The 25,379-nt window shown below is 33.4% G+C and overlaps 4 protein-coding genes across 5 annotated transcripts; 2 read left to right on the top strand and 2 right to left on the bottom strand.

Annotated features, from left to right (window-relative positions):
* The first annotated feature begins 954 nt into the window (after positions 1-954).
* LOC107434184 (myb family transcription factor PHL7) lies at positions 955-5,343 on the top strand. Its single transcript, XM_016045619.4, has 7 exons — positions 955-1,284; positions 2,193-2,420; positions 3,099-3,175; positions 3,350-3,392; positions 3,568-3,625; positions 3,883-3,952; positions 4,578-5,343. The coding sequence occupies exons 2-7, from the start codon at positions 2,204-2,206 to the stop codon at positions 5,118-5,120; spliced, it is 1,008 nt and encodes a 335-aa protein (XP_015901105.1). The 5' UTR covers positions 955-1,284; positions 2,193-2,203; the 3' UTR covers positions 5,121-5,343.
* Positions 5,344-6,275: 932 nt separating this feature from the next.
* On the bottom strand, positions 6,276-13,531 carry LOC107433622 (uncharacterized). Its single transcript, XM_048473550.2, has 13 exons — positions 12,390-13,531; positions 11,516-11,597; positions 11,297-11,400; positions 10,898-11,024; positions 10,710-10,804; positions 10,416-10,539; positions 9,315-9,395; positions 9,054-9,152; positions 8,777-8,962; positions 7,788-7,928; positions 7,644-7,700; positions 7,127-7,264; positions 6,276-6,659 (listed from the first exon to the last, which is right to left on the bottom strand). Exons 1-13 carry the CDS (start codon positions 12,428-12,430, stop codon positions 6,456-6,458), a joined length of 1,479 nt encoding a protein of 492 aa, XP_048329507.1. The 5' UTR covers positions 12,431-13,531; the 3' UTR covers positions 6,276-6,455.
* Positions 13,532-14,315: 784 nt separating this feature from the next.
* LOC107406303 (uncharacterized protein At3g52155, chloroplastic) lies at positions 14,316-17,753 on the bottom strand. The gene is made up of 5 exons (XM_016013412.4): positions 17,290-17,753; positions 17,077-17,176; positions 16,781-16,960; positions 16,028-16,145; positions 14,316-14,850 (listed from the first exon to the last, which is right to left on the bottom strand). Exons 1-5 carry the CDS (start codon positions 17,588-17,590, stop codon positions 14,788-14,790), a joined length of 762 nt encoding a protein of 253 aa, XP_015868898.2. The 5' UTR covers positions 17,591-17,753; the 3' UTR covers positions 14,316-14,787.
* A 2,161-nt stretch (positions 17,754-19,914) lies between these two features.
* Positions 19,915-24,979, top strand: LOC107406046 (uncharacterized WD repeat-containing protein C2A9.03). Of its 2 annotated transcripts, XM_048467585.2 has the most exons (11): positions 19,915-20,139; positions 20,242-20,311; positions 21,546-21,710; positions 21,838-22,005; positions 22,116-22,202; positions 22,600-22,734; positions 22,888-22,998; positions 23,303-23,394; positions 23,524-23,629; positions 24,007-24,093; positions 24,180-24,979. In XM_048467585.2, exons 3-11 carry the CDS (start codon positions 21,567-21,569, stop codon positions 24,591-24,593), a joined length of 1,344 nt encoding a protein of 447 aa, XP_048323542.1. In that variant the 5' UTR covers positions 19,915-20,139; positions 20,242-20,311; positions 21,546-21,566; the 3' UTR covers positions 24,594-24,979. The 2 variants fall into 2 exon arrangements, with proteins under 2 accessions (XP_048323542.1, XP_048323543.1); XM_048467586.2 differs by lacking the exons at positions 19,915-20,139; positions 20,242-20,311 and adding an exon at positions 20,436-21,122.
* The last annotated feature ends 400 nt before the right edge of the window (positions 24,980-25,379 follow it).

Genomic DNA, 25,379 nt, shown 5'->3' on the forward strand with positions numbered 1-25,379 from the left:
TTTAATATTTATGATGATATTTGTCAAAATATTCTTGTATGTAAACGAATTATCTATATATATATATTGTCAATGAGATATGATTGCGTATTGATTTAGTTTAGATATATCCATTTAGTTAAGAATCAAGAATTAACGACTAATTGGGAGTTTATTGGAGAAAGGAACGTGTCATTTAACGATGTAAAGTTGTAAATTAGGAAATATTAAAAGAAAATGGATAGCATAGCATAGGATAGCATAGCATAGCATAGAATAGAAGCATCGGTGGGAAACTTCTATATTTGTAAACAATAAACGTAAAATATCAAAGAGAAGGAGAAAATTCCAAAACTCAAAATGTTAATCTTAAAAAAAAAAAAAAGGAAAAATCAGAGCAAAGTGGAAAATGACAAAATTGCCGGAATAATTGTTTTTGGAGAAGAACCGGAATATTATTTCAGCACAAAACCGGCTTATATCATCTCTATGCCTTTTGTCTTAATTTCACACCCAATCACTTCTTGTTGCAATTTATTTATTTATTTTTTTTCCAATTCAAATTTTGGGTTTGGACGTTTTTATTTTTTTATTTATTATTTATTATTATTATTATTTTTTTTTTTGTGTGTGTGTGTGTGTAATAAAACAATGTAAGCCAACTGGCAACATAATTTTATTCTAATTTTAGCCAATCATATAAAAATTTTAAAACAAGAAATAATCAATGATCATTTTGTAGTTTTATTCACTTGAATATTTTATTGGGGGAAGAAAGTCTATGGTTTGGGTGTTTAGCACTCACTCTCAGCTGGATGGGTTTTTTTTGGGTCAAATTCAAACTTCATTAAAATCTTTTTCTTATTTCCATCAATAACGAATAGTAAGAATAGGAAGAATCTTTTCTATGTTAGCCAAAATATAAATTTTATACATAAAAAAAATATTTTCATTGCATTTCATATTAAAAAAAAAAAAAAAAGGAATTTGTGAAGTAAAGTAAAAAAGAAAAATTAAAATCAATGGCGCAAAAAAAAAAAAAAAATGAAATAAAGAATTCTGAGAAGCAGAACCACAAAATAACAAAAATAGAAAGGGGGAGAGTGGGTTTTAATTTTGTCGCCGGGAGGGTGGGTTGTTCTTTTAGCATAAACTACTCTGCTGTACGTTGCGTCTGGAATCTCTCTCTCTCTCTCTCTCTCTTTTATCTTTCTTCAGCTGGAAAAAGAAAGAAGAGGAAGGGAGGGAAATACATACACCTGCACTCTTTGTTTTGAGGTTTTTGTTGTTCAATTCTAGATCTGGGTATGTTTCAGCTCCTTTCTTTTTTTGACAATTTATAAAAAATTACGTTCCTTTATGTTGATTCTCTTGCTTCTTCTCCTTTTTCCAACTTCTTCTTCGTTTTATTTTAGTTTTGACTTGTATAGATTCTGTAACGAGTTTTGAGATATGTTTTCTTTGTCTTATGAAAGAGCAAAGGTTTGTTTTTGCATTTTTTGTTTGAAGGAAATTTTGTTAACCCTAATTGCTTGATCAGTTAAATTTAGTTTCTTTTTTATTCATTTGTGGGAAATTCTTAGGCTTTATGGAGATTTTTATGCTAATGAGAAATGGGTGACTAGCTTTCGCTTCCATATCATTTTTTATTTTTTATTTTTTATTTTTATGTGGCGTTTCACCAATTTTCCCAATTAGGACTCAGCTTTCACTTGCCTCTTCCTGTTTCTTATGTTAATTCTTTTTCCTAATTTTTTATTTTTATTTTTATTTTTGTATGGAAAGAAAAAAGAAGAAAATGAATTAAAGTAACTACTTTGTTTCTAATTTTGGCTGCTTTACTCGAACGTGTCAGTCACTCGAGCAGAGATGGTATTGGTATCTATCATATTCATTGAATAAACTGAGCCACTTGCATATTAGGTTTTCATCAGAGTTCTGGGGTTACCATGACATGACGGTTTAAATCTAGAGCTTGAGGATCAGCTTGATTTAGGTGTTTAAAGTGTGCTGAAACCGTATCCAACTTTTCTTAAAAGTAAAAGCAACCATAAATCTTGTTTGGGCACTAGAAGCGCTTTCTGCTTTTGCTATGCATATGTTGCCTTTTCATGTTCTGCCTGTTAAATTATGCTAGAGTTTAAGGTGTTGCTGCTGTTCTTCTTTCGTTAAACTATTCTGTATTCATGGCTGTCTGGTTTTTTGGTTCTTAGATAAATGACAAATGTATCAACCAAAGAGTGTTCCTAGTTCAAACATTGCCCACAACAACTCATTAGTGCATGGTCAACATTTAGAGTCTGGTGCAAACACAATGGACTCCATTAATGGAGGGGGTAATCTCAACAATTCCAGTCTTGCCTCGAAACAAAGGTTACGTTGGACGCATGATCTTCATGAGCGGTTCGTTGATGCCGTTGCACAACTTGGTGGGCCAGACCGTGAGTCACCTTGTCTTTTGTTTGGTTAATCGGGGTTTTGTTTTACTCGGCAAAGTTAAAGTTGTCTTTTGTCCGCTTGTATGCTAGTAGTAAATAAGCTCATGCTAATACCAATATACTAGACCTTTTCTTGATTAAAGTTTAAAACTGCGTCATATAGATACTTCAGCGTACAAAGGCTCCTTTATTTTCTGCATAGACTTTCCATAACTCACCATTCTATTATGTTTTATGAATTTCATCTACTATCATAACAAAATCCTATGATGTGTGGAGTGGAAATATCACCACTTTGCAAACTAGAATGATGAAAATAACAGAACAAGAGGAAGATAATCCACTTCTATTTTTGAAAGTTCGATAGAACTTGTAGACTATTGATGATTCCCGGCCTGTAAACATTTATTGACATCCTAGATATATATTCCTGTCTACAAATTTTAGCTTAATTGGTAATTTTATATTCAAAGTTGGGTGAAGTGGGAGCGTGATATATGTAATATGCCAGAGAATTTGATTGAGAATTTACAATTATGTTGTGCAAAATATCGAGACTAGATGCGCTAACTGTGCAAGGGAATATTCAATTTCCATTGAGAAGTCCATCTATCTGTCTAAAATATTTACATGTTGAGGTTGTTAATTTTAGTATTTTTATCTTATTTCACTTTTTTCCAGGTGCCACACCCAAAGGTGTCCTCAGAGTGATGGGTGTACAAGGTTTGACAATTTATCATGTTAAAAGCCATTTACAGGTATAAAAAAGTGGATTTTGTCCGATAAACATTATTATTTTAAAAAGTTGAGTTTATCCAATGAAGAACTATTTTCTTTGTATTTTTGATTTTTTTGGTGTTTGAGAGATGGGTTTGAGAGTTCTTGTTTGCTTTTGTAATTTTATTTTGACCATGTCCTTTTCATGCATCCAGAAATATCGACTTGCAAAATACCTACCTGACTCCACTTCCGATGGTAGATGCATCTAATTTCTGTTGTTATTAATTATTGTTTATGATATGCAACTTCAGTAACCTTTATTGATTGGAGTGCTTAGACCTCTATTGAGAAACATATTAAACTTTACTTTAATTGAATGCATTTCCTCTTCAACAACTGTGTCTTGATTATTTCTTAATTCTTATGCAAGGAAAAAAAGCTGACAAGAAAGAGACTGGGGATGTGCTTTCCAATTTGGATGGTTCATCGTAAGTGGTCCTGCATATTATAGTTGTTTCCTTTTGTTGCAGATAGACAAATGTATCATGTCATTCTGATCACCTATCTAAAATTTACTATGAAAGAATTACCTTTGAATGAAAAATAAACGTTTAGTTGGCCTTCAAGTTCGTTTCTTTCTGTTCACTGATCATAAAAAGTGTGGGGAACATATGATAAGAATGATGGGGCTGTCTGATTGAATAATAATTTATCACGTGGGTGATTGTGTTCTTTCTCTTTGCAGTGGCATGCAAATTACTGAAGCACTCAAGCTACAGATGGAAGTGCAGAAGAGGCTTCATGAACAATTAGAGGCATGTTTCTTTTTGCAATTTAGCATCAAAGTTAATAATACCTTGTCATTACACTTTTCTCTCTCATTATCAAACTTAATAATACCTTGTCATTAATTAGACTTTTCTTTCTCATTATCAACTTTTATATCCACTGTAGATAATGAATTCACATATAAGTGAGTAGCAAGTATCTGTAGTTGAATAAATGGTGGAAGATGTAATTGAATAAACGGTAGAAGATGTAAACATGATTTGAAAATATTTAATTTCAGCAGGAATTTATGTCGCTCGTCAAAAAGTGCTATAAATTGTTCTCCTTAAATGGAATGTATGGTAGACTATGAACTGAAATGTGCTACAGTAGCCTCAACAAGATGGATATCCAAAGATAATCAAATCATTGCAAGAAAGTTATTGATAAGAACCATTTCCTTCCACTATGTTGGAATGCAATTATGTTGTACATGCTTAATGATTTGAGGAATACCTACATTTTATTCTTAAGTCATTTAAGCTCGGAAAATAGGAAAGTGACGGGAAAATCTCCTGTTGAAATGTGTAATGGCTTCAGTATTTGGGCATTGGGGGTTGAGGTGACCCTAGCGCATGAAGCATATAATTTGACTATGTTTGTGTACAACAGGTACAGAGACAGCTACAGTTACGGATAGAAGCCCAGGGCAAGTACTTGAAGAAGATTATTGAAGAGCAGCAACGGCTTAGTGGGGTTCTTTCAGAAACACCTGGTTCTGGGCTATCAGCCCTGGTGTCAGGTGACAATCACCCAGAATCTGACAAGACCGACCCTGCAACCCCTGCCCCAACCTCTGAGTCTCCCCTTCAAGATAAGACTGCCAAAGAACGTGTGCCAGATAAGAGCCTTTCTATTGATGAATCTTTCTCATCTCACCACGAACCATTAACCCCAGATTCCAGTTGCCATGCTGGTTCACCTGCTGAGAGTCCTAAAGGCGAGAGGTCAACAAAGAAGCAACGTGTGAACATGAGTGGAGGATATTCTAATCCAGAAATAGTGCTGACCCACCAGATACTAGAATCAAGTTTAAACACTTCTTTCCAGCAACCACACCCTGTTTTCCTTACTAGAGAGCAGTTTGAACCGTCCACAGGGATTACAGTTGGGAATGAAGATCATCTGGAAAAGGTGACAGGCAGCAATCTGTAATTTAGTGTAATAAGCGATCTGTACTTTTAGGACTTTTGAATCTGACTTGTACGAGTATTTGGAGGTATATCTCTAATCAGGTTTTAGAATGTTGTTAGTCATATAGATGTTTTCAGATAATTAGGTGGCAGCCCAAATTACACGCATAAAAAAGAACCCAGGGCTAATCCACTCGGCTAAGTTACATCGAGTGAATTATAACTGATCTTGGGGTTGGGTTTTACTTTGCTTGCTTGGTTATATTTTGCCTTAGACCATGCCATCTGTTATTGTTGCATCTACATAGATTCCGAGGTTTCTTGCACAGTTTCAACTCTGCTTGTCTCGAGGTCCTATGTATGATGCCAAAGCAAAGGTACAATGAAAAATTCTCAACCCTTAAAAACTCAAATCACCAAATAAACATGCTGTAATAGCTATTTGATCTTTAAAAAAATGTTGTAATTGTTGTCACATAATATATATTTAAGACATTAAAATTTCGAATAAAATTGATTAAAGATCCTTACTAAAAATAATGGGATTAATATATTATGAACAAAATAACTTGTTTAATGTAAAATTCTAGGAAAGCTTTGAGCTTGTTATATATAATAAATAAATTTGTTTTTTTGGTTATTTCGTGAGAAATATTTTTGGGGCCTTCTTTTCATGGAGACCCAAGCTAAAAGTTATGCCTTAGTTGCTATGAACTTGAGAAAGTAATCATTTCTAAAGAACTTTTTAAATATGATATTTTTTTTATTTTGAAAAAATAACATTTAAAAAAAAAATTTAATAAATTTTTTATTTTGATTTTGGTTTGGCTTTTCAAATAGAATCAACATTACTATTTTAATATTATATTTATTTAATTTAATGTAACATATTTTTTTTATATTACTATTATAATATTTAAGAGATAGATAATTCATATAAAAGAAATAAATTACAAATAAAACAATAAATATTTATAAAAAAAATAAAAATAAAAATAAAAAAATATTGAAAAATATTTTCAAATTTTACTAATTATTTTAAAAGATGTTTTTTATTATAAAAATATACTATCTTACTTAAAAGATTCTATTGAGGATGCTCTAAGAATAACCCAGGCAAGCAAATATGTTCTTACGTAATACATTACGCTTTAACTACTAAAATGGCCCATAGAAATCGACGCAGAACCCCAGTCCTTTAAGCAAGAAATATGTATGAATACAAACCCATGTAGGATGAGGGAATATGTTAAACAAAAATGGGTTAATTTCGAAGGAGAGTGTTATAAGCTACCACATTTTCTTTTCACTTTTTTTTTCTTTTTTTCTTTTTTTGGTTCTAATTGCAGACAATCAGTCATGAAGAACTACGTCTCCGATGGTTTACTCGCTTTAGAATGCAATGCCGTAGTCGCCGACTAAGGGCTTCTAACTTCTCAAACTTTTCACTTTTAGGCTTCTTTGGAGCTGCAGATGCTTTTTTCTTCTTTTCCTCCTTTTTCGAGTCCGCTGGCTTCCCTTGCATTTTTCGAAGAGGTGTTGCAGGTACCTCAATAGTCTCCTAGAAATACGAAGGAAAACAATATTCTTAGAATCAAGAAGAGAAGACTACAAATAAAAGTAATGGCATCAAAATACACCACAATGAAAATCAGTATTTGGATAACTAATGGTTAGTTACCCTTGGAGCTACCCAAGTTGAAACTTGACCCCGGTCTATAAAAACTCCAGAAAATTAGTGAGACAAAAGCAACGTCTTGAATTTGGAATATGCCAATATATGCATGTAGTATTGTTTTCCAATATAGATAGCAATGTTCCAAAGAAAATATTGTATATCTGGTGGTTTTCTCTCTCCACTGACTAATTATTTAGTGCAAGGCAATCTGCAAATTTCCCATATTGAGATGATTCTACTCAATCTCAACATCTGACCACTTAAAATATATTTTATTGAATTGAGAGGGGAGAGAGAGAGAGAGAGAGAGAGAGAGAGAGAGAGAGAGAGAGAGAGAGAGAGAGAGAGACCTGATGACTGTTGTTAGCCGCTCTGCAATCTGCCGAAGACTCTTCATCACTGCCTCCCAAAGACGAGCATCTTCCCCAACTCTCTCTATTTGAGCTGGTATATGAGCAACATTCTTCATTCTGGCAATTTGCCTTATCCTGTAAAATTATTTCAACAAAATTTGAGGCAAAATCTACGGAATGGCAAAACCTACTTTGCATGTTGATTTCCCAGACCAAGAGCCATTTCTAGGACAACTTAAAAACCACATTGACATGGGCTGAGTTTCAATGATATCAAATAAGCTTATTTTTAGCTGGACTTCCAATATGGTGCATGATTGATCCCATAATTTCCATCTTTAAATGACATAACCATCCAAGACAAAAAAATTAAACCAGCACCAAGAGATATGCTTTGCATCATGAAGTTAAGGAAGTATTCTATTTTGACTTTTTACATTAATCCTCAAGACAATGATGGAGCAAATTACTTCTGAATTTCAAGGATGGTAATGGTGGTACTAAAGAAGATCACCTGTATATCTGATGAATCATGATTGCTAAGTGGATTATCTTCACCAAGCAAAGTGTCCTGCATTATTGATAAGAAAACATTAATCCTGACACAAAAAGTTGCTCTAAAGGAGACAGGTAATATGAACAGAACAAAAGCACATACAGCTAAAATAGTCACAGGAGCAATTTCAGAAAGAAGTTCATCCACAGATTTCGTGGTTGAAACAGTGGGAGGTGCAGAAGATGAACTTGCAGTATCAGTACCGGCAGAACGAACACCAGTGATTATCTCATATAACAAGCACTGAAAACAAAGCAGAAAACAAGCTTGTATCAGTCTTATAAGGTAACAAAACACGTCTTTATTGCAAAATGCCAGGATTTTGAAAAAAGGAAAAAAGGACTTTTGATGGAAATTTTAAATTACACAAGCAATAATAATAATTTGACATTTCAACATAAAAAAATAAAAAATACTCTGTCAAGTGTCAAGCACGGCAGAAACACAGGATATTGGTGAATCATGATGGAAGCTAGATTATAATGTGGATTTTAAATTTTTGGGTTGAACAAATTGCAACCTCATATTAAGCACTTTTTCTTCATGCTAATCATCATGATAGTTTGCATATAATCTGTTATATCTAAAAGAGCCATCAACGTAGACTCACACTATATACTTGTGTCAGACTGTCAACATATAAGCATTGGGACTTCATGATCAAAACAAATCAAGGTATTGAGAGCTTTATACATGATGCATGTTAGTTCATATTTTGTTGCCTTGATAAACATAGATTGACTCACTTATTAATAACTTGAGATTTTGAAGTTGATAGAAACTTAAAATGGTATAAAACAAAGTTGTCTTTCTTATACTCCCCACCTCACATTCCAAGCTCATTCAGATGCTCTATATGTTTCAAGTATTAATTAAACTACAGCTTATATTTTAATGAATTTCTACAACAAAAAGAAATTGAAAGCATATGCTGAAACAGTATAGCACCAAGCATATCGCAACAGCCTTGAAATTGTCAACTACTGATACCAAAAATAATTTGCTTCTTATAAAGAAAACAAAAGAAGGGAGGAAAAGGGGAAGAAACTCCATGCCTCAAAATTCAATGCAACAATGAAAATAAAAATTACCTCATCCATTCCAGCACCAACCTTCAAATCTCCTAAATCGTAATATTTCTCAAGCTTACTTTTATTAACAGAAGAAATTTGTGGAGGGTGAAGAACATTATAGAAGAAAATAGATACTGAATCATAATAGAACTGTGGCCTAGAGGAGTTATGGTCACCGTCAAAATATATAATATTTTTATCCCCCTGCATGGAAATGGAGATATGATTAAGTGTTAAAAATTTTGCACCAAGTGATGAATCTTCAGAAAAAGTGGAGGATAAATAAAGATAATACCGAATAGGACTTATAGATAAGGTCAGAATGGTGAGGTTGAATGAATTTGTCATCCTTAGCATGTCCAAATAATGCGGGAATGAATGTCTTTGGTGAAACCTGCCAGCAACCCACAAATATTTATATTCAGTTACCTTACACAAATATAATGTAAAACCAAGTTCAAATCTAGAAAAATTTAACCAAATATGTTAGTCTGCGTGTAGAAAGGGGAGAGAAGCTATCTTGACCATCTTAATAGAGTCAATAACATAGACAAACCTGTAAGCAATTAAGATCCATAATATCAAACTTTGCCTTCTTTTCAATTACCCTGCGCATGTATTGCACTGCCATCTTAACCTGATTAAAAAGCACAGAAAGAATAACAAGAATTAAAAACATCAAAAATTCATTTATCAAAACACATAAACCAGTGTAACGCCACTTGCTAGTTTAACCACATATATTCAATGAACATGAATTAAAAACTACATGAAAATGAAAATAAAAATAACAAAAGTCTAATTATTGCTCAATAAATTAATTATGAAGTTATCCATTTCTCATCTACAACTAAACTTTTAATTTGCAGGGTAATATTAACATGTATAAAGGAAAAAATTTATCCAGATTCCATTCAATACCATCTAGAGTCACATTTTTTGTTATGTTATTAGTACTCATGTCGTCCATCACTATCTACATCAAGGTCATTTGAACCTCCCTCAGGAACTTTTCCTTCAAGCATCCTCAAGAAGAAAACAATGAAGCTAGGAACACTTCAATGTAACTTACAACCTATCTCAAGTTGATGCTGTACTAGCCTAGCCATAACTTTTAAACTTCATTTGAAAATACACAAGAGTTAAGCATATAATGGACTTGCATAGACACAGTTGCACATCCATATTATGAGAAAGCATCTAAATAAGTTAAAAATGGCCAAAAGAAAGCTAGGTAAAGCAAACCTTTTAGCTTATTAGATCCCATACACATTTATGCTTACATAATAATTGCATATGGGAGGATCAAAATTAGATTGACTCCTTGAAACCATAACAGAGAAATCATTATATAGATAGTACTTGGTGAATAAAAATGCAAGTAGAAATCTATCTATTAACCATAATTAATTCAAATCTACTACAAGTGCAACATCTCCTGTTAGCTGCAAGTACGACAAAGCATAAACCATATCCTATCAGTTTCAGGACAAACATTGTACCTCCAATTTTTTCACCCAAAAAAAAAAAAAAAAAAAAGAAGAATAAAAATATTGTACCTCCAAAGCAATTATAATGTTTGTATCCATCTAAACTACTAAATGTCTGTCTCTCAATACAGAGAGAGAAAGAGACAGAGACAGAGATAGAGATTTACAGTGAATTTGGGAAGCCGGATTTTGTACACATCCACTAGTTCCATCATTAGACTATACAAATTTGAAAAGGCACTGTCCAACACCATTCCGGCAATGGAAGGGTCTTCTGCTCCATAAAGAAGGCTGCATAACAAAGATGTAGCAGTAATTATGCCAAGAAATTTAAAAAAAAAAAAAAAAAAAAAAATCTTTATAAGAAAAACTAACTGCTAGGAATGTTTAAGGAGAAATCAATACAGAAATCTGAGAAAGAAGTTAATATAACAATCACTTGATAAATGACAAAAATATACCAAGTTACCGCACCCATAGATCGCCCCCAGAGACCAATACGAGATATTTGCTTGTTGCTCCTTAAATAAGACACCACAACCTTGAGGTCATCTCTCTAACATAAATGAAAGAAACATTATGAATTTTACAGGGACAGAGTGAAAGGAGCCTGAGCATATAAAGAAAATAATAACACGAGGCAACATACCTCATGCCAACCTAGGCTGACATAGTCACCATCTGATAGGCCTGAACCCGAAAAGTCAAGAGTGAAAACAGTTATATTTGATGGAAGAAGAATTACAGCGGCCTCATTTGCATCTGCCCTACATCCACTGCAAACTTTCCCATATGAGCAAAGTGAACCAGTTCGAACTTCTTGGACATGAAGTCACTCCAATATATTGATAGAAGATTTTTTGAGAATATAATGGACAATCCAGTGCTAAAGGAATTGCAATTATGAAATTAAATAGAAAATTGGGTATAAACAACATATACAACAGGAAAAAGAATCCATATTTGTGACAACAGTATGAAGAATGTAACAAAAATTGTATTTCTTTAAAAAATAATAATTAAAAAAATTACTGTAACTATTACATACCTATTTCCATGGCAGTATATAACACAAGGGAGAGAAGAATCTTCAGGGAAAGGGAAAGGTAGATAATGACTACAACGCAGGACATGGCCCCTTGCATTCGTAAGCTGCAAATATTGGCAAATAGATAATCCAACAGGCTCAGGAACCACCAAAGAGATACAGATTTCTGAGAAGTCAATAAAGGAATGCATTTTCCTGGTAATTGATGTCCATACTTGCCTCCAAGTCTTGTCTTTTGTATGTTCTGCCAGCAAGAGTGAAGTCCTTCTCCCATAGATACTGATCTGGATTATACTCTGCCCTGTACATTCAACACAGCACAAGTACATAGAATTAACAGTAAAGGACTAACAAGCTTAGTAAAACAGAAACATAAGATTACCAGTTCAAGAATACATATGATAAACTAAGGAAACTGGGAAAAACTGAAAAAATAAACTAAAATAAAATAATAAAAAATAATAAAAAATAAAAATCAAGCAATAATAAACAAATTGAATAATACTACCGACGAGAATACAACACACTTGAGCACAGGCACCGTTCAATCAAAAAGCTATGAAAATGTTGAGCAAGTAAGTCTACAATGTTATCAGCAATAAAAATGTCTTTATTAAGTCACTTCTCAATGTGGTTTTCCACTTTCAGTTAGCTTGAGATAACAGCATAATAATTTTATCTACTGCCCAATGTCGCCTATGATATGCTGAGTGTTGGCAATCTCTCTGATGCCAAGAGACTGCGTTTTTCAGATCATGGAATACATGTAACCAACGACAATCGGGCAGCATCCGACGTTGCCGAATAAAATATTCTTGAACAGTATAACACAACAACTCAAAAAACACGCATATTAACCGCTACGGTAGTTTACTTAACTCTCAACTCCCAACTAGAATTTAATACATAATACGCAAAATATTAATAATTGACCAAAATTATCCTAACTGCCTTGTACTGGCTAAGTCTGAGCTGAGAATATCTTTGTTATTATTAGTTTTTTTCTTTTCTGTTCCAAAATGTCTCATATATATATATATATATGATAATTAAAAAAAAAAGAAAAAAAAAAGCCAAAGCTTGAGATGGGTACCTGGGAGGGCGAATGACAAAATTAATGAATTGATCTATCATTATGCTTGACAACGTCGCCTCATGAGAATTCAAACAACAAGAAGCTGAGCTCTAGACAACCCTCAATTTCAATTTCAGTTAATCCACCATCTATCTCACAAACAGAGCTAATTCCTTCTCAAATTACCAGACTAGTCAAATGCCAAGAAAACCTTTGAGCTTGTTTGACAGAACAGAACCTACTTCTATAAGAGATTTTCAAAAAACCCAAAACAAAGGAGAAAATTCCTATGCTATAGACACAAAAGCCAAAAGAAAAAGGAAAAAAACCTTAGAAAACAACTAGAAAAATTTTTTTAGGGTTAAACGAAAAATTGCCAGATCCAATACTACCAATGAAAAAGGTATATCCATAAGAAAGCTGAATTTTTTTTTATTTTTTTTTTTTTTGGTTTTTTTAAGAAAAGAGACGAAACTCAAACATGTGGCCCCCACCCACATTCACCCATATATCCATATTCCCAAGGTTGCAAGAAGAAGGAGGAATGGTCGGATTGGATGGGTCCTCGATTCCCAGAGACAATGACAATTCCAGATCTCCACACCACCCTACTTTCACCGTTTCTCCTTCTAAGCTTCTCTTCTTCTTCCCCTCAAAATCTTTCTTTGTCTTTGAATAGTACTAGCAAGACTCACTGAAAAATACACCAACCAAGCAAAACCCAACTAGGACCACGAAAATTACCCCATCCAGCTACGAAAAAACGAGGTTTTTTCCCACTTCCACAGAACCAAACAACAAGCAAACCAAAACCAAGAAAACCCAAAACTACGTTTTACTTTTTTTTTCTACCAAGAAGGACTGGGAAACTGGGAATTTGCTGCGAAATTTTAAGAGAAATGAAGAAATACCCGCGGCCACTAGCACGGGCACACAGCTCAGCTTACAGCAAGCCCTCCCACTCCTTTTTCTTCTTCCCCTTTTTTTTATTTTTTATTTTATTTTTTTAACTCCTCAAGACCGCGTTTGCAAAACTGTTTTTAGTTTATTGCTTTTGAAAGCTGTTTTTTGCGCCGAAAAAACAAAAACATAAAATAGAAAGTGAGCTGCCAGCTGCGTGTACGAACTCTGAAACAAAATTGCAGTGTTTTTGTATTTTGACTATTTGGACAATATTTGTATAGCTAGCTGCTAAAGAATAATAACAAAAACAAAAAAGCGTATATACTTTTTTCTCTTTTTTTCTTTGTTTTTTTTTTTTTTTTTTTTGGGTTAACGTTTTAATTCTTATGATGGGCCCACAGGTCTAACTGCGTCTTCTTCCGTTGAACATCCGTAACTAAAAAGTCAAAAGTTATTTTCCTTACCTGTTATAACGGACCTAACTGTAATTAACTACGATATTATTCACAAAAAAATAAAAAAAAACTTTAATTAACTACGATACGCAAAAACATTAATTATTACTGCCTACGTAATAAATATTTCACACGCTACGGACTATAGGACATTGAAAGCTCCACATGGATTTTGTTTTTCATTCATTTTTTTTTTAAATATCAATTTTTAATTTTTCTTAAAGGAAACCAATTTGTAAATATAAATATTTCGATTTAATTTTACATAATTTGTATTAGTTAAAAGGAGGACTCACATATACAATTATCCAATTTCAAGTTTTATGTCAAACCCAACTATCAAATGCACAATAAAATATAAATGGACAAAAAAAAAAAAAGACATTTAATGTATTTTTAAACATTTTCAGAGGCAATTTACCAATTCTTTTTTTTTTTTTTTATGAATGTATTTCCGTACAAAAGCATGGTCTGCTTATTACAAGGAAAATCCCCATAAAGTATGGAAAGCAATTAAGTTAAACAACCCTAGTATATACAATAAAGAAAAAAATAAAGTCAGAAATCAGAATCCAGTAATAGTCTATGTCGGGAAACAGTGAACTAATAATTAGAGATTAAAATCCAGCTTTGTTCTACAATTAGATACCACGGGTACTTAACAATGATCCTGATAACCGATTGCCTAAAAAGTAAAACCTCATCCCCTGTAGATCAGAGCTTCAGCACCAGCATTTTGGCCTTGCAAGTTTCAACTAAGGTCCGAAAGTTAGACATTTAGAAATAGTTCATCGAAAGCAGATGAACCCCTCTAATGGTTGAGCATGAGATTTCAACCTTTATGCACAAGGAATTTGGAGTCAAAGAGTGGTATCGCTGACAATTATGGACAATTATGCCCTTGTGAAAAAACTACAAAAATGGACAAGGTAACAGCATGGTTTCACAAGGAGGAAAAAACTTATAGATCATACATATGAATCTTTTAGGCACTTGGGATCTGTCGAGGGTTTATTTGAGGTTTGGGCTAATAATCAAAACTCAAAATTTATTGACAACTAGCTACTTGGTTTTACTATGCCTTGCAACTTCCAACCACCAAGTCCTGCCAAAGCAAATGCCTGTAAAAGCAACAGTACACCGGGTTAGATAAAGCTGGTAAGAAATAGAAGTGAATGAGAATCAAAACGTCTAATTTTGATCCAGATGGTATGATCAAAATGATCAGAGGCAGCTCTAAATCCAGTATATGAACCATATCCATACAGACAATATATCTGACTTTAATAATTAAGGTATCCACATAGAAATAAATGATGAAAATAATAACGGAGTAAACTCCGCAAAAGATGTCTACCTACTCCAATAACATGCAAGCTCTAAGTATCTTTTCATCATTTCCAAGTCCATTTTCCTTGAGTTGAATTCCAATTTACAGCTCGCCGTGCTATGCACTCCTCTTTCAACAATCAAGCAATACTTCGATCTAAGCCTCTAAAAATACCCCCAATAATCTGTCCACCTTGAATGGAGGCCAGTGACAACAATGGTAAGGAGACCCAGGCTTATCCTGTTGATAATTTATTCATTATCACCCTATAGCCCCTGCTACTGTGGAAGAGCTCTACCATATCATCGCCATCACATTTAGTGTGGCCATTGAATAAAAGATCAAACTAGAGTCATCCTGCTTTCCTTTTAAATTTTAACTACAATTATCATACACAATTAAGACAAGATTGACCTCAGACCAAAAACTTGGAAGAAATTTTTGGCATAGATTATAAATCAGACCCCTTCAAGAAAATTTCAACGGCGGCCCTTATACACAAATTTCCCTCCTAAAAAATGCACTCCACTCCCTCAACAAGTACCAGCCTACCTGGTAAAGGGGCCCAGAGTACTAATTGAATGCTTAGTCCCCATCTAAGAAAGATAAACAAATAGGTCTACTTCAAAATGCATATCAGCCAGGCTACCTTTCACTTTTTAGGAGCTCATTTTCATGCTTGCAAGAAACAACTTCTCATAAATAGAAACACATATACTCCTCCCACTTTTTAGAGCACGAGAAATCGGAAACTCCTTAATTCAGGATTTAAACTATCCCTGCTACAAGTTCAATAAGATCTAGATAAATAAATGTCAAGGCTATCGAAGAAAACAAGTTTACTGTGACTATGCATATCCCAGCATCAAAGACATAGCTCCAGTTGCTGAATGTCATGTTGAACTTGTTGAAACACAAGGTACAAATAACAACAACGTCATAAAATTCATGAAAGCAAAGAGACCAACCTCAGCCCAAGATTTCCCAGTAGTTTCTAGCAAAGCAGCATTGCATGCCTTCAATTCGACAGAGGCACCTGTAAACATTGAGGCTGCCTCCTCCCAACCCCTATTATGTCCCATACACCTGTAAAGTCATGACATTATCAGAAAGCTCTTTTATCTCGCTTTATTCCCGACATGATTAGCACAATTGAAATAAGATTTTACGAGCAGAAGTCTCAAATGGTAAAAAGTCAATAGAGAGGTAATTTGTCTTTATTGCTTTTCTTAGGTTTAAGAGAATAGATAGAAAAGAAATCAAGAAACAAGTCTGTTAATAAAAATAAAAATAAATAAACAAATAAATAAATAAAAACCTCTTTATCTTTTGACGTCTCACCTAACCACCAACTAGCAAAGGGTTGGAACTATTAATAGCGAAATTTAAACCAACATGTATATTTAGCGTGCATTCAATGTCCTACAGCAATGAAATTTTTTCCATTGTTGTCTTCCAATGGTAGTAGAAGACAGCAATAAACAACCAACAACAGAAAAATCATGTACATCACACCAGTTAAAACTCGTGAAATTTCGAACCGAAACAAAACAAAAATCTAGTAAATGCCATTAACAACCAATTAATTCATCATAAATTTCGTGTCAGATGCAAGTTGTCGTTTTCATTAACAAAAATCAATAAATAACTAAAGATTGTTTCCAAATAATTGGACTTGGGCCTTGAAATTGTAAACAAAGGGACAGGTGAGCAAAACTTACATGACAGTAACAATGTCATCCCCTGAATATTTACAGATAATACGCTGAAGATGCTCAGCAGTTTGGCCATCCATTGCTGCAATTGAATAAAAGCTCGAAACATAACGAACCTCGGCTTCCAAGAAATCCCGAACTTGCTCTTGCATTATCTTAAGCGTCTCTTTCGTTCGCAATGCGTCACTGAAACAAATAAGAAACTCAAAATCTTCATAACCAAAGCAGATGGCATATTGTGGTCTATTCCACACTATATATATACATATATATATATATATATATAGGGGTCTTATCCATACCTTGACAGAATGAGTTGGGGAATCCAACCCAACTGATAAAGCTTCTGAGAAACCTTCTTAGCGTCGGCTTTTCCAGCTTTACTCAAAGGCCGATCATGATCTGTTCCCAAAAAAAAAAAAAAAGAAAAGAAAGCACAATCAAAGACTTAAAATTTCGCCTCCCAAATTCAACTACATAAAGAACAGCAGGAACAGAGAGAAACCCAGTCTGACCTCGCAGAGAACGATCTTCCCAGGAGCTCTTAGCGTGACGAAGAAGAATGAGACGACGAGATACGGAGTCGGAAGCGGAAGATGGAGTCTCAGCTTGCTCAGTAACAACTTGGGATTGGGATTGGGATTGGGATTGGGATTGAGATTGGGATTGGCCTTCCACGGTCTCGATTACCAGAGACGAACGGCAGGGGAAGCGAGCAGGGTTTGTGCGAGGGATTGAAGGTCTGAAGCAATTTGGGCATGGCGGAATTTGGGATTTTAAAATGGGCTGTGAATTACAGAGCGGCACTGCATTCATAACTGCTATAATTGTTATTTTTTTTTATTTTTTATTTTTAGCTGTGAGAGAGAGAGAGAGAGAGAGAGAGTGGAGAAGAGTGTAGAGTGAGAGTGAGAAAAACAAAGAGACTTTCTTCTTTCTTCGGTCTCGCCTAATCCATTGGCAAACTCCTGTTTGGAAGTGTACGCGCGCGCACATTTCCTACTCTGGCTTCGGTTCATCTTCCTTTTTTCCCATTTTAACCCTTCTCTTTTTCTTCCTCTAAGGCCTAATTAGTTTTTCATGATTAATATTATGAAAATCAATTTTCCTTCTCTAATGCTTGTTTAATAATAAAAATTTTACACTTATAAATAAATTAATTTATAATTTTTTACAATAACATGAAACAATTTTTCTACATATTTTATTTAAATTTAAAAATTTAATTATCCAATTCAAATTTTCTCATGTCTAAATAATTGTTCATACATAGGAAAGTTTACACTTTATTAAAAGAAATTATATTCTCAATGATTTTGTGTCACTATCATTTAATAAGTGGACCTAATTTCAGCAATTTAATTCACCAAAAAAACTTAACTTCAGCGACTTACTATTTTAGTATTTTCCACCTTCTCCACTCACTCCACTAAAATAGAAATATATATATAAATGTATTTTTACTGTTAGTACTATCCAAAATAGTGAGTTTGTCACTCACCTATCTATCTCTAAATAAACTATATTATAAGTTAAAGCTGTAACAACTTGTAACAAATACTTATATATTTTAATGCTTATTTGTATTTTCACCGTAAAAGCTGAAAGCCTTAAATTATCACTCATGATTATGTTGGATGTGCATACCCTATGTTGTGCTGCCGTGGCAATAGTTCAAGTCGTTCTCTCGGATTTTTTTTAATCATAATGATAACCTTTTTTTTTTTTTCTCAACCATGTTGACATTTTAGACCCATATTATTATTATTATTATTTTTTTTTTGTCATGTACCAATTTTCTATGGGTAGGGATTTTTCAAATAGAAAAAAAAAAAAAAGGAAAATTAGGGTCTGGGCCATGTTTTCTATTTTTGAAACATTGTTTTCAGAAATGAAAACAGAAAACTGTTTTCTCTTGTTTTATAAAAACAAAGAGCGTTTGGCCATTGATTTTTGAAAACAGTTTTCAATACCAAAAAATAGAAAATATATTTGGTTACATGTTTTTAAACAGTTTTTTGTTTTTATTTTTATTTATTTTTTTTTTTTTGGGTTACATACAAAGTTTTTATTTATTTTTCTTTCATACAAAGAACCTTATATATAATATATGTAGCTATAATATATTTATATATATTTACATAATATTAATTCATTTCCATATTAATGAATTATATACATATATAATATAAAATATATATTGAAATCTAATATAACTTTTTTTTTCCATTGAATTTTTTTGTCCATTATTATATAATAAAACGTAGTTGATAGTATATAATAAAATAATACAAAAGTTATATTATATATGTAGTCGAGCAACGAAGGTGAGAGACAAAAGAGGCTAAGGTGAGAGAACAGGTGGAAACATCTTTTTGATGTTTTTCCAATTTTGTTTTTTTTTTTAACTTGTTTTCAGAACTTGTTTTTAGAAACAAATGGCCAAACAGGTATAAAATTGTTTTGGAAACAAATTTCTGTTTTCAAGAACAGAAAACTGTTCTGAAAACAGCTGGCCAAACAGGCCCTTAGGGTTTGGATTTGTTTTAGTGAATGGAATTTTTTGTCATCATTATTTAAAAAAAAAAAAATTCGACTATTGACTATAGAAAGTAATACGCCTTTTTTTTTTTTTTCTGATTGTGTATTTCATTTTTTTTTTTTTTTGTTTAACAGGTTAGAAATATAGGGGATTACAGTGAATTTTAAACATGAGCTAAAATTTTCTTTTGGATATTTGAAAGTATAAAAAAATGAAAAGAACAATATGTTATAATATTTATAAAAATAAATAGGAGGAGTTATTTTTTGAAATTATGTTTAACCTAAAAAGATAAGAATTAATTGTTATTAATATTTTATTTGCTATTTTTCATCGGGCAACAAAAAAATAAAATAATGATAAAGTGTTCGGATAAACGAAGAGAAGATGGGGGGATTTGGATGACATATTTCTGACGTGGCGAGACATTGGAGGGTAGAAACGTAAAAAGAGAAATTGACAATGCAACTACACACAGTACACACCTGTCACATGCTTTTTTTTTTTTTTTTTTTTTTTTTTAATATTTTACGAAGATGAAGACGGTGGGACTGAAAGTACGAACCAAACAAATATTACCCTTTAATATCATTAAAAAATTTATATAAATAAAATAATAAATATAAAAGATTTCAGATTTTGCTTTTTCTCGTATTTTAGTGGTGTTTTCCGAGAAACAGAGCGAACGAAAAAAAAAAAAAAAAACACAAGAAAGCCAGTGTTGGTCGCAGACCCCCAAATCCAGACCCAGAAAAAATAAACCAGTTGCCCCCCAAACGCTGAGTACCTTCGCCATCTCCCCCCCCCCCCCCACACTTTTTGTGTGCGTCAATCGCTTTTTTTCTTCTATTTTTTTGTTTTTTTTTGTTTATTTATTTAATTTTTATTTGTAATTTGTTATAAGGGTTGTTGATTTTGGACACAGATCGCGGTGCTAATCAGAGGTACAACCAGGCCATTACAAAACCTTTTCACTCCAAGATTTTCTTCTCCGGGTTTGAATTCAAGACCTTTTTTTTTTTGGTTCTATTATCCGTTTATTTAATCAGTTTATAATTTTATTTTTATATTTTTAATTCCGTTTGATGGTTTGGCTTTAAGATTTGCTTTTATTAAAAAAAAAGAAATTTTTTTTTTGTGATTTTTACTTTTTTTTAATTAATTATCATAAATTCTGCAGTTTAGGGTTTTCGTCTTCCATCTATGTTACCTTTTTTTTATTTTTTTTTGGGGGTTAGGCGTTGGTGCTAGGCTTGAGAAATTTCATTTCTTTTTCCCTTTAATTAAATTAATAAGGAAAAAAGTGATATTTCTACATTTTCAGTAGTAAGCACTGAAGAAAATGTTAAAAGATTTTTTTGTTTTTTAAGTATTATTATATACTGTGGATTTTCTTTTCGATTATCTTTGAATTTGTAAATTAACTGTTATTTTCTGAAGAATCTTATTCCAGAATCTTTTGTTTTCCATACCTGTTTTCTTATGCTGTCTGACAATCCAGGACTAGCCCGTCCCCTTTTCGTGTTCTAAGATTTCCAAGCTCTTTTTTATTTTACTTGCATGTATTTGGTCTCCGTGCTGTTTTGTAATATTGAATTGCTTTCTATTTATTCTTCATTTTTATTTTTATTTTACCCTAATAAAAATGCTATAGATCAAGCAAAATGTTTAACTTTTATTGCATGATTTCATTTTGGGTTGCTGTTGTCAAACCATATGGGCTTGCTGTTAAGCTATATCCCTTACAACGGACTTGGCAGAGGGCATAATGTAGATTTGATCTCTTTGACCCTCGTACCAATAAAGGTTGCAAGAGGTTTTGTGGGTCCCATTTATGAATCCTTGTACATAGTTTATCATTTTAACATATATTATATATTAAATTGTTTTCAAGTGGATTCCTCATCTTGGTTTCAGGTGCTTTCATAACAACACTAAATTTACTTATGCTCTTAGTATAATTTCTTGGGAAGATGCTCTCAATATTAGGCTAGTGGAGAGTTTATGTAGTTTACCTTTGTGGCGTATTAGGCCAAAACAACAAAAATTAGAGCAAATGTTTCATTGTGATTCATTGATAACAGATAAAAGGGGTGTAGACTGTATGTTGGTTCTATCACTTTGAGACTAGTAGTTAAATCATAATCCAACGTTTCTTTTTAAGGTTTTATAGTGTTATGATGCCCTTTTAGCCCTTCTTTCTCATTCTTTGAGTTGTTGTTGGCGCAGGTATAAGATACAGGGGATAACATGTCCCTATACGAAGGGGATGAAATGGATCATGTTGCAGATGACAATGAAATGGCAGAAGTGGACGACTCTATGTATTTTCGTGGTAGAGTAATGGGTGATTCAGAGTCGGATGATGATGATGATGATGAATATGATCATTTGGTTTGTTCTTATCTTGTTCCAAGTTATATTTGTTGTTATCTAATTCTTATATGAAATATTAATGCAAAGCACCCTTTGTCCACTACTTTGTTCTGGGAATGGGGTGGGGATGATGTGTTATATGCAGGACAATAAAATAATAGATACATCAGCCGCAGATGCTAGGAAAGGAAAGGATATCCAAGGGATTCCTTGGGAGAGATTGAGCATCTCTCGTGAGAGGTATAGACAAACTAGACTAGAGCAGTATAAGAACTATGAAAATGTTCCCCAATCAGGAGAAAGTTCTGAGAAGGTAAAGTTTTTGTATTTTTTTTTTTCAAACTCAAGGTCTGTTAATATCATACCAGTGTTTCTGTAAAGGCCTTCTTCTCACTTTATATCTTCTCACGTGATGCTACGTAGGAATGCAAGCCAACTAAGAAAGGGGGAAACTATTACGAGTTTTGGCAAAATACTAGATCTGTAAAATCGACAATCCTTCATTTTCAAGTATGTTGATATCATTATTCCATCATTTTATATTGATTATTTTCCTTTAAGATTTCTTGGTCTACTTATTATGATTTGTTAAACATCACATGCCATTTGTGGAAATTTTTTAAAAGTTAATGATATAAATATTCAGTGCATATGCCTGTAAATTTTTAATGCATATCTGGTATCCATTTGTGCTGTGCATTTAACAGCTGCTTGAGTTCTGTATTTTATGCATAGATATTTCCCTGTTTGGTAATTGAAGCAATGTTTCCAGAAGACCTTCATAGTTTTACTCATTAAAAATAAAATGATTTTATTCTTAGATCCTATGCTGGTAAAAGTTTGAGGGGCAGACTTGCCTTTTAAATATGTCAGAACAAGGTTTATTCAATTTAGTTTGTAAATGCAGTTGAGAAATTTGGTTTGGTCAACGTCAAAGCACGATGTCTACCTTATGTCACACTTCTCTATCATTCATTGGTCTTCACTAAGGTGCAAGAAGACTGAAGTTCTTGATGTTTCTGGACATGTGGCCCCACGTGAGGTATATAATTTTCATGATGCATTATCATTTAAACAATTGTGATCTTATTTACATACTGTTGGAAGTTATCATTCCTCTATATGGATATACTTGGAACTGCAGTGTTTAATATTCTATCTTTTTCATTTTCTTCCCTCATTTTCCTCCTGATAGAAACACCCTGGAAGCCTGTTGGAAGGATTTACTCAGACCCAAATTAGTACACTGGCTGTTCGGGATAATTTGTTGATTGCTGGTGGATTTCAGGGAGAGCTTATCTGTAAGGTAAGAATTTTTGTCATTTAGGGCTTTGTTCACTTGTTTATCTTTGTGAGTGATATCAGTATAAAAATGTACTTACTTTTTTATTGATGAATAGTACACCTCTTTTTCGAGTGTTATAACGTAAGCGGTATGACTCTTAATTGAGCTTTCCAAAGCTTAAAATTAGACCTTCTCCAATCGAACATTAATGTGCTTTCCTAGAATACTTCTATATATATAACGCATTTAAAGTGTAGCCAACCAATTATTTCTTTTTGAGATTTATGGATTAAAATGTGGCTGATCGATTGCTGTTGCGCTGTAGTATTTGGACCGACCAGGGGTTAGCTTCTGTTCCAGGACCACTTATGATGAAAATGCAATCACAAATGCAGTTGAGATTTATGATTGGCCCAGGTTCTCTCTCTCTCTCTCTCTCTCTCTCTCTCACACACACACACACACACATATTCACTCTCTCTCATGCTGCTGCAGTAGCATTAGTGGTGCAAAGCAAGAAGCTTACTTTAGTTAATTATTTTCCAGTGGTGCAGTTCATTTCATGGCTTCAAATAATGACTGTGGAATCAGAGATTTTGATATGGAGAGATTTCAGCTTTCTAAGCAATTTTCCTTTCCTTGGCCTGTAAATGTAAGTATTTCCTGGGAATGCACCAATGACATATATGGTAGCACTAGGGAGATGGGTATATTGGGCACTGGTTCTGTTGGAGAAAGAATGTCATAGAAATATACTAACATGTTTGGAAAATGTGGATGTACTGCTTGTTTGTTAGCCAACTGCTTGATATCTGTATGATTGCTAAAATTGTTAATGACTCAGTAGAGATCATCTGTTTCTGTTGTTGGATACCTGTGGAATGGAACAGAACAGCACTTGCATGGTGTCCATACATGATATATGTATAATTAATGGTTGCAAACTGCAAAGTTTTTTTGTCATGCTGATTTGAAGCTACTTAACTAATAAATGTACATATATGATCTTATTTTGGTCTTTCTGATCAGCACACCTCTTTGAGTCCTGATGGTAAGCTTCTAGTCATTGTTGGGGACAATCCAGATGGACTGTTAGTTGATTCTCAAACAGGAAAGGTAACCACTTCAGCTCTCTTATCCAGAAGCTCACAAGGCCACATGAAATTAGTGTTGATGATACTAATTTTGCATTTCCTCTGTAGACTATAATGCCTCTATGTGGACACTTGGATTTCTCTTTTGCATCTGCATGGCATCCCAATGGTCTCGTCTTTGCCACTGGGAACCAAGACAAGACTTGTCGTATTTGGGATGCTCGTAACTTGTCAAAGTCTGTTGCTGTGCTCAAGGGTAACCTGGGAGCCATTCGATCCATACGTTTCACATCTGATGGCCAGTTCATGGCGATGGCTGAGCCAGCTGACTTTGTGCATATCTATGATGCAAAGAATGGTTTCGACAGGGAGCAGGAGATTGATTTCTTTGGCGAGATCTCTGGCATGTCTTTTAGCCCCGACACAGAATCCCTCTTTATTGGAGTCTGGGATCGCACATATGGTAGTCTTCTTCAGTACAATCGATCTAGGAACTATACATATCTCGATTCCATGTGGTGAATTGAGATCTGTATTACTAGAAAGGTTGTAAAATTGTCTGAGCAATTTATCCATTTTCTTAGAACTTAAAAAGGTATGGTGGATACAATGTCTGGTGTGTCAGCTTATTTGACATGTCTTATGCTTATGATGGTTGAGAAGAAGAAGGTCGAGGTTTATTGTATTGTTGGTTATAAAATAATGTTCTGTCAATATCAGAGGGGAAGGGAAAAGGGGTTAATGGTTGTCTGTAGAATAATGGGAGGATGTAAACTTGCGTGTTAGTGCATTTGGTGAGGAAACTCAAGTTTAGCTGTGTCATAAGCCACAATTTTTATTTTTATTTTTTTTGGTTCTTTTTTGGCTTTTTTGTTAATAACATAATATGCGAATCTGATCTTTTTTCATTGTTTTTGAAACTTGTGAAGTCTGTGGTTTCTGCATCTCATCTTGTTTCCATACAAATGTGTGATGTGATTGCCTTCTTTGGGCCTGTGGCTAAGTCGAAATGGTTATATAATTGAAGAGATGTTTGCTTTACTGAAATCTACAATTAACTTTCTTACTAAAATCTGGATGCAAGGTAAGCTAGTCAGCTAAATTATATGATACACTGTAACATTAAAACTGGCATATAAACGGTAAACCATTTTCTTATTTCAACAATTTAGCTATTAATATATATATATATATATATAAAGAAGGGGTGTATTTAAGGTTGCTAATTTATTCCAATAAAATATTTAAAAAACTACCAAATTTTTCCGTCGTCCAAATTTTTCTGTCGTTTTATCTCCATCTATTTTT

Source organism: Ziziphus jujuba, chromosome 1 (assembly GCF_031755915.1).
Source record: "Ziziphus jujuba cultivar Dongzao chromosome 1, ASM3175591v1".
Classification (NCBI taxonomy): Eukaryota; Viridiplantae; Streptophyta; class Magnoliopsida; order Rosales; family Rhamnaceae; genus Ziziphus; species Ziziphus jujuba.

What these genes read in the sequence shown, in the direction of transcription:
- LOC107434184 (XM_016045619.4), top strand. Translation starts at nt 2,204, where the DNA reads ATGTATCAACCAAAGAGTGTTCCTAGTTCAAACATTGCCCACAACAAC. An exon ending in TCCAATTTGGATGGTTCATC is followed by an intron (nt 3,626 to 3,882) that starts GTAAGTGGTCCT and finishes TTCTCTTTGCAG; the next exon opens with TGGCATGCAAATTACTGAAG. An exon ending in GGCTTCATGAACAATTAGAG is followed by an intron (nt 3,953 to 4,577) that starts GCATGTTTCTTT and finishes TGTGTACAACAG; the next exon opens with GTACAGAGACAGCTACAGTT.
- LOC107433622 (XM_048473550.2), bottom strand. Translation starts at nt 12,430, where the DNA reads ATGATAGATCAATTCATTAATTTTGTCATTCGCCCTCCCAG. An exon ending in ACAAAAGACAAGACTTGGAG is followed by an intron (nt 11,401 to 11,515) that starts GCAAGTATGGAC and finishes CAATATTTGCAG; the next exon opens with CTTACGAATGCAAGGGGCCA. An exon ending in TTGGTGCTGGAATGGATGAG is followed by an intron (nt 7,929 to 8,776) that starts GTAATTTTTATT and finishes CTTTGTTTTCAG; the next exon opens with TGCTTGTTATATGAGATAAT.
- LOC107406303 (XM_016013412.4), bottom strand. Translation starts at nt 17,590, where the DNA reads ATGAATGCAGTGCCGCTCTGTAATTCACAGCCCATTTTAAAATCCCAA. An exon ending in GATGACATTGTTACTGTCAT is followed by an intron (nt 16,146 to 16,780) that starts GTAAGTTTTGCT and finishes ATGACTTTACAG; the next exon opens with GTGTATGGGACATAATAGGG. An exon ending in CTGGGAAATCTTGGGCTGAG is followed by an intron (nt 14,851 to 16,027) that starts GTTGGTCTCTTT and finishes TTGCTTTTACAG; the next exon opens with GCATTTGCTTTGGCAGGACT.
- LOC107406046 (XM_048467585.2), top strand. Translation starts at nt 21,567, where the DNA reads ATGTCCCTATACGAAGGGGATGAAATGGATCATGTTGCAGATGACAAT. An exon ending in CGACAATCCTTCATTTTCAA is followed by an intron (nt 22,203 to 22,599) that starts GTATGTTGATAT and finishes TTGTAAATGCAG; the next exon opens with TTGAGAAATTTGGTTTGGTC. An exon ending in GAGATTTATGATTGGCCCAG is followed by an intron (nt 23,395 to 23,523) that starts GTTCTCTCTCTC and finishes ATTATTTTCCAG; the next exon opens with TGGTGCAGTTCATTTCATGG.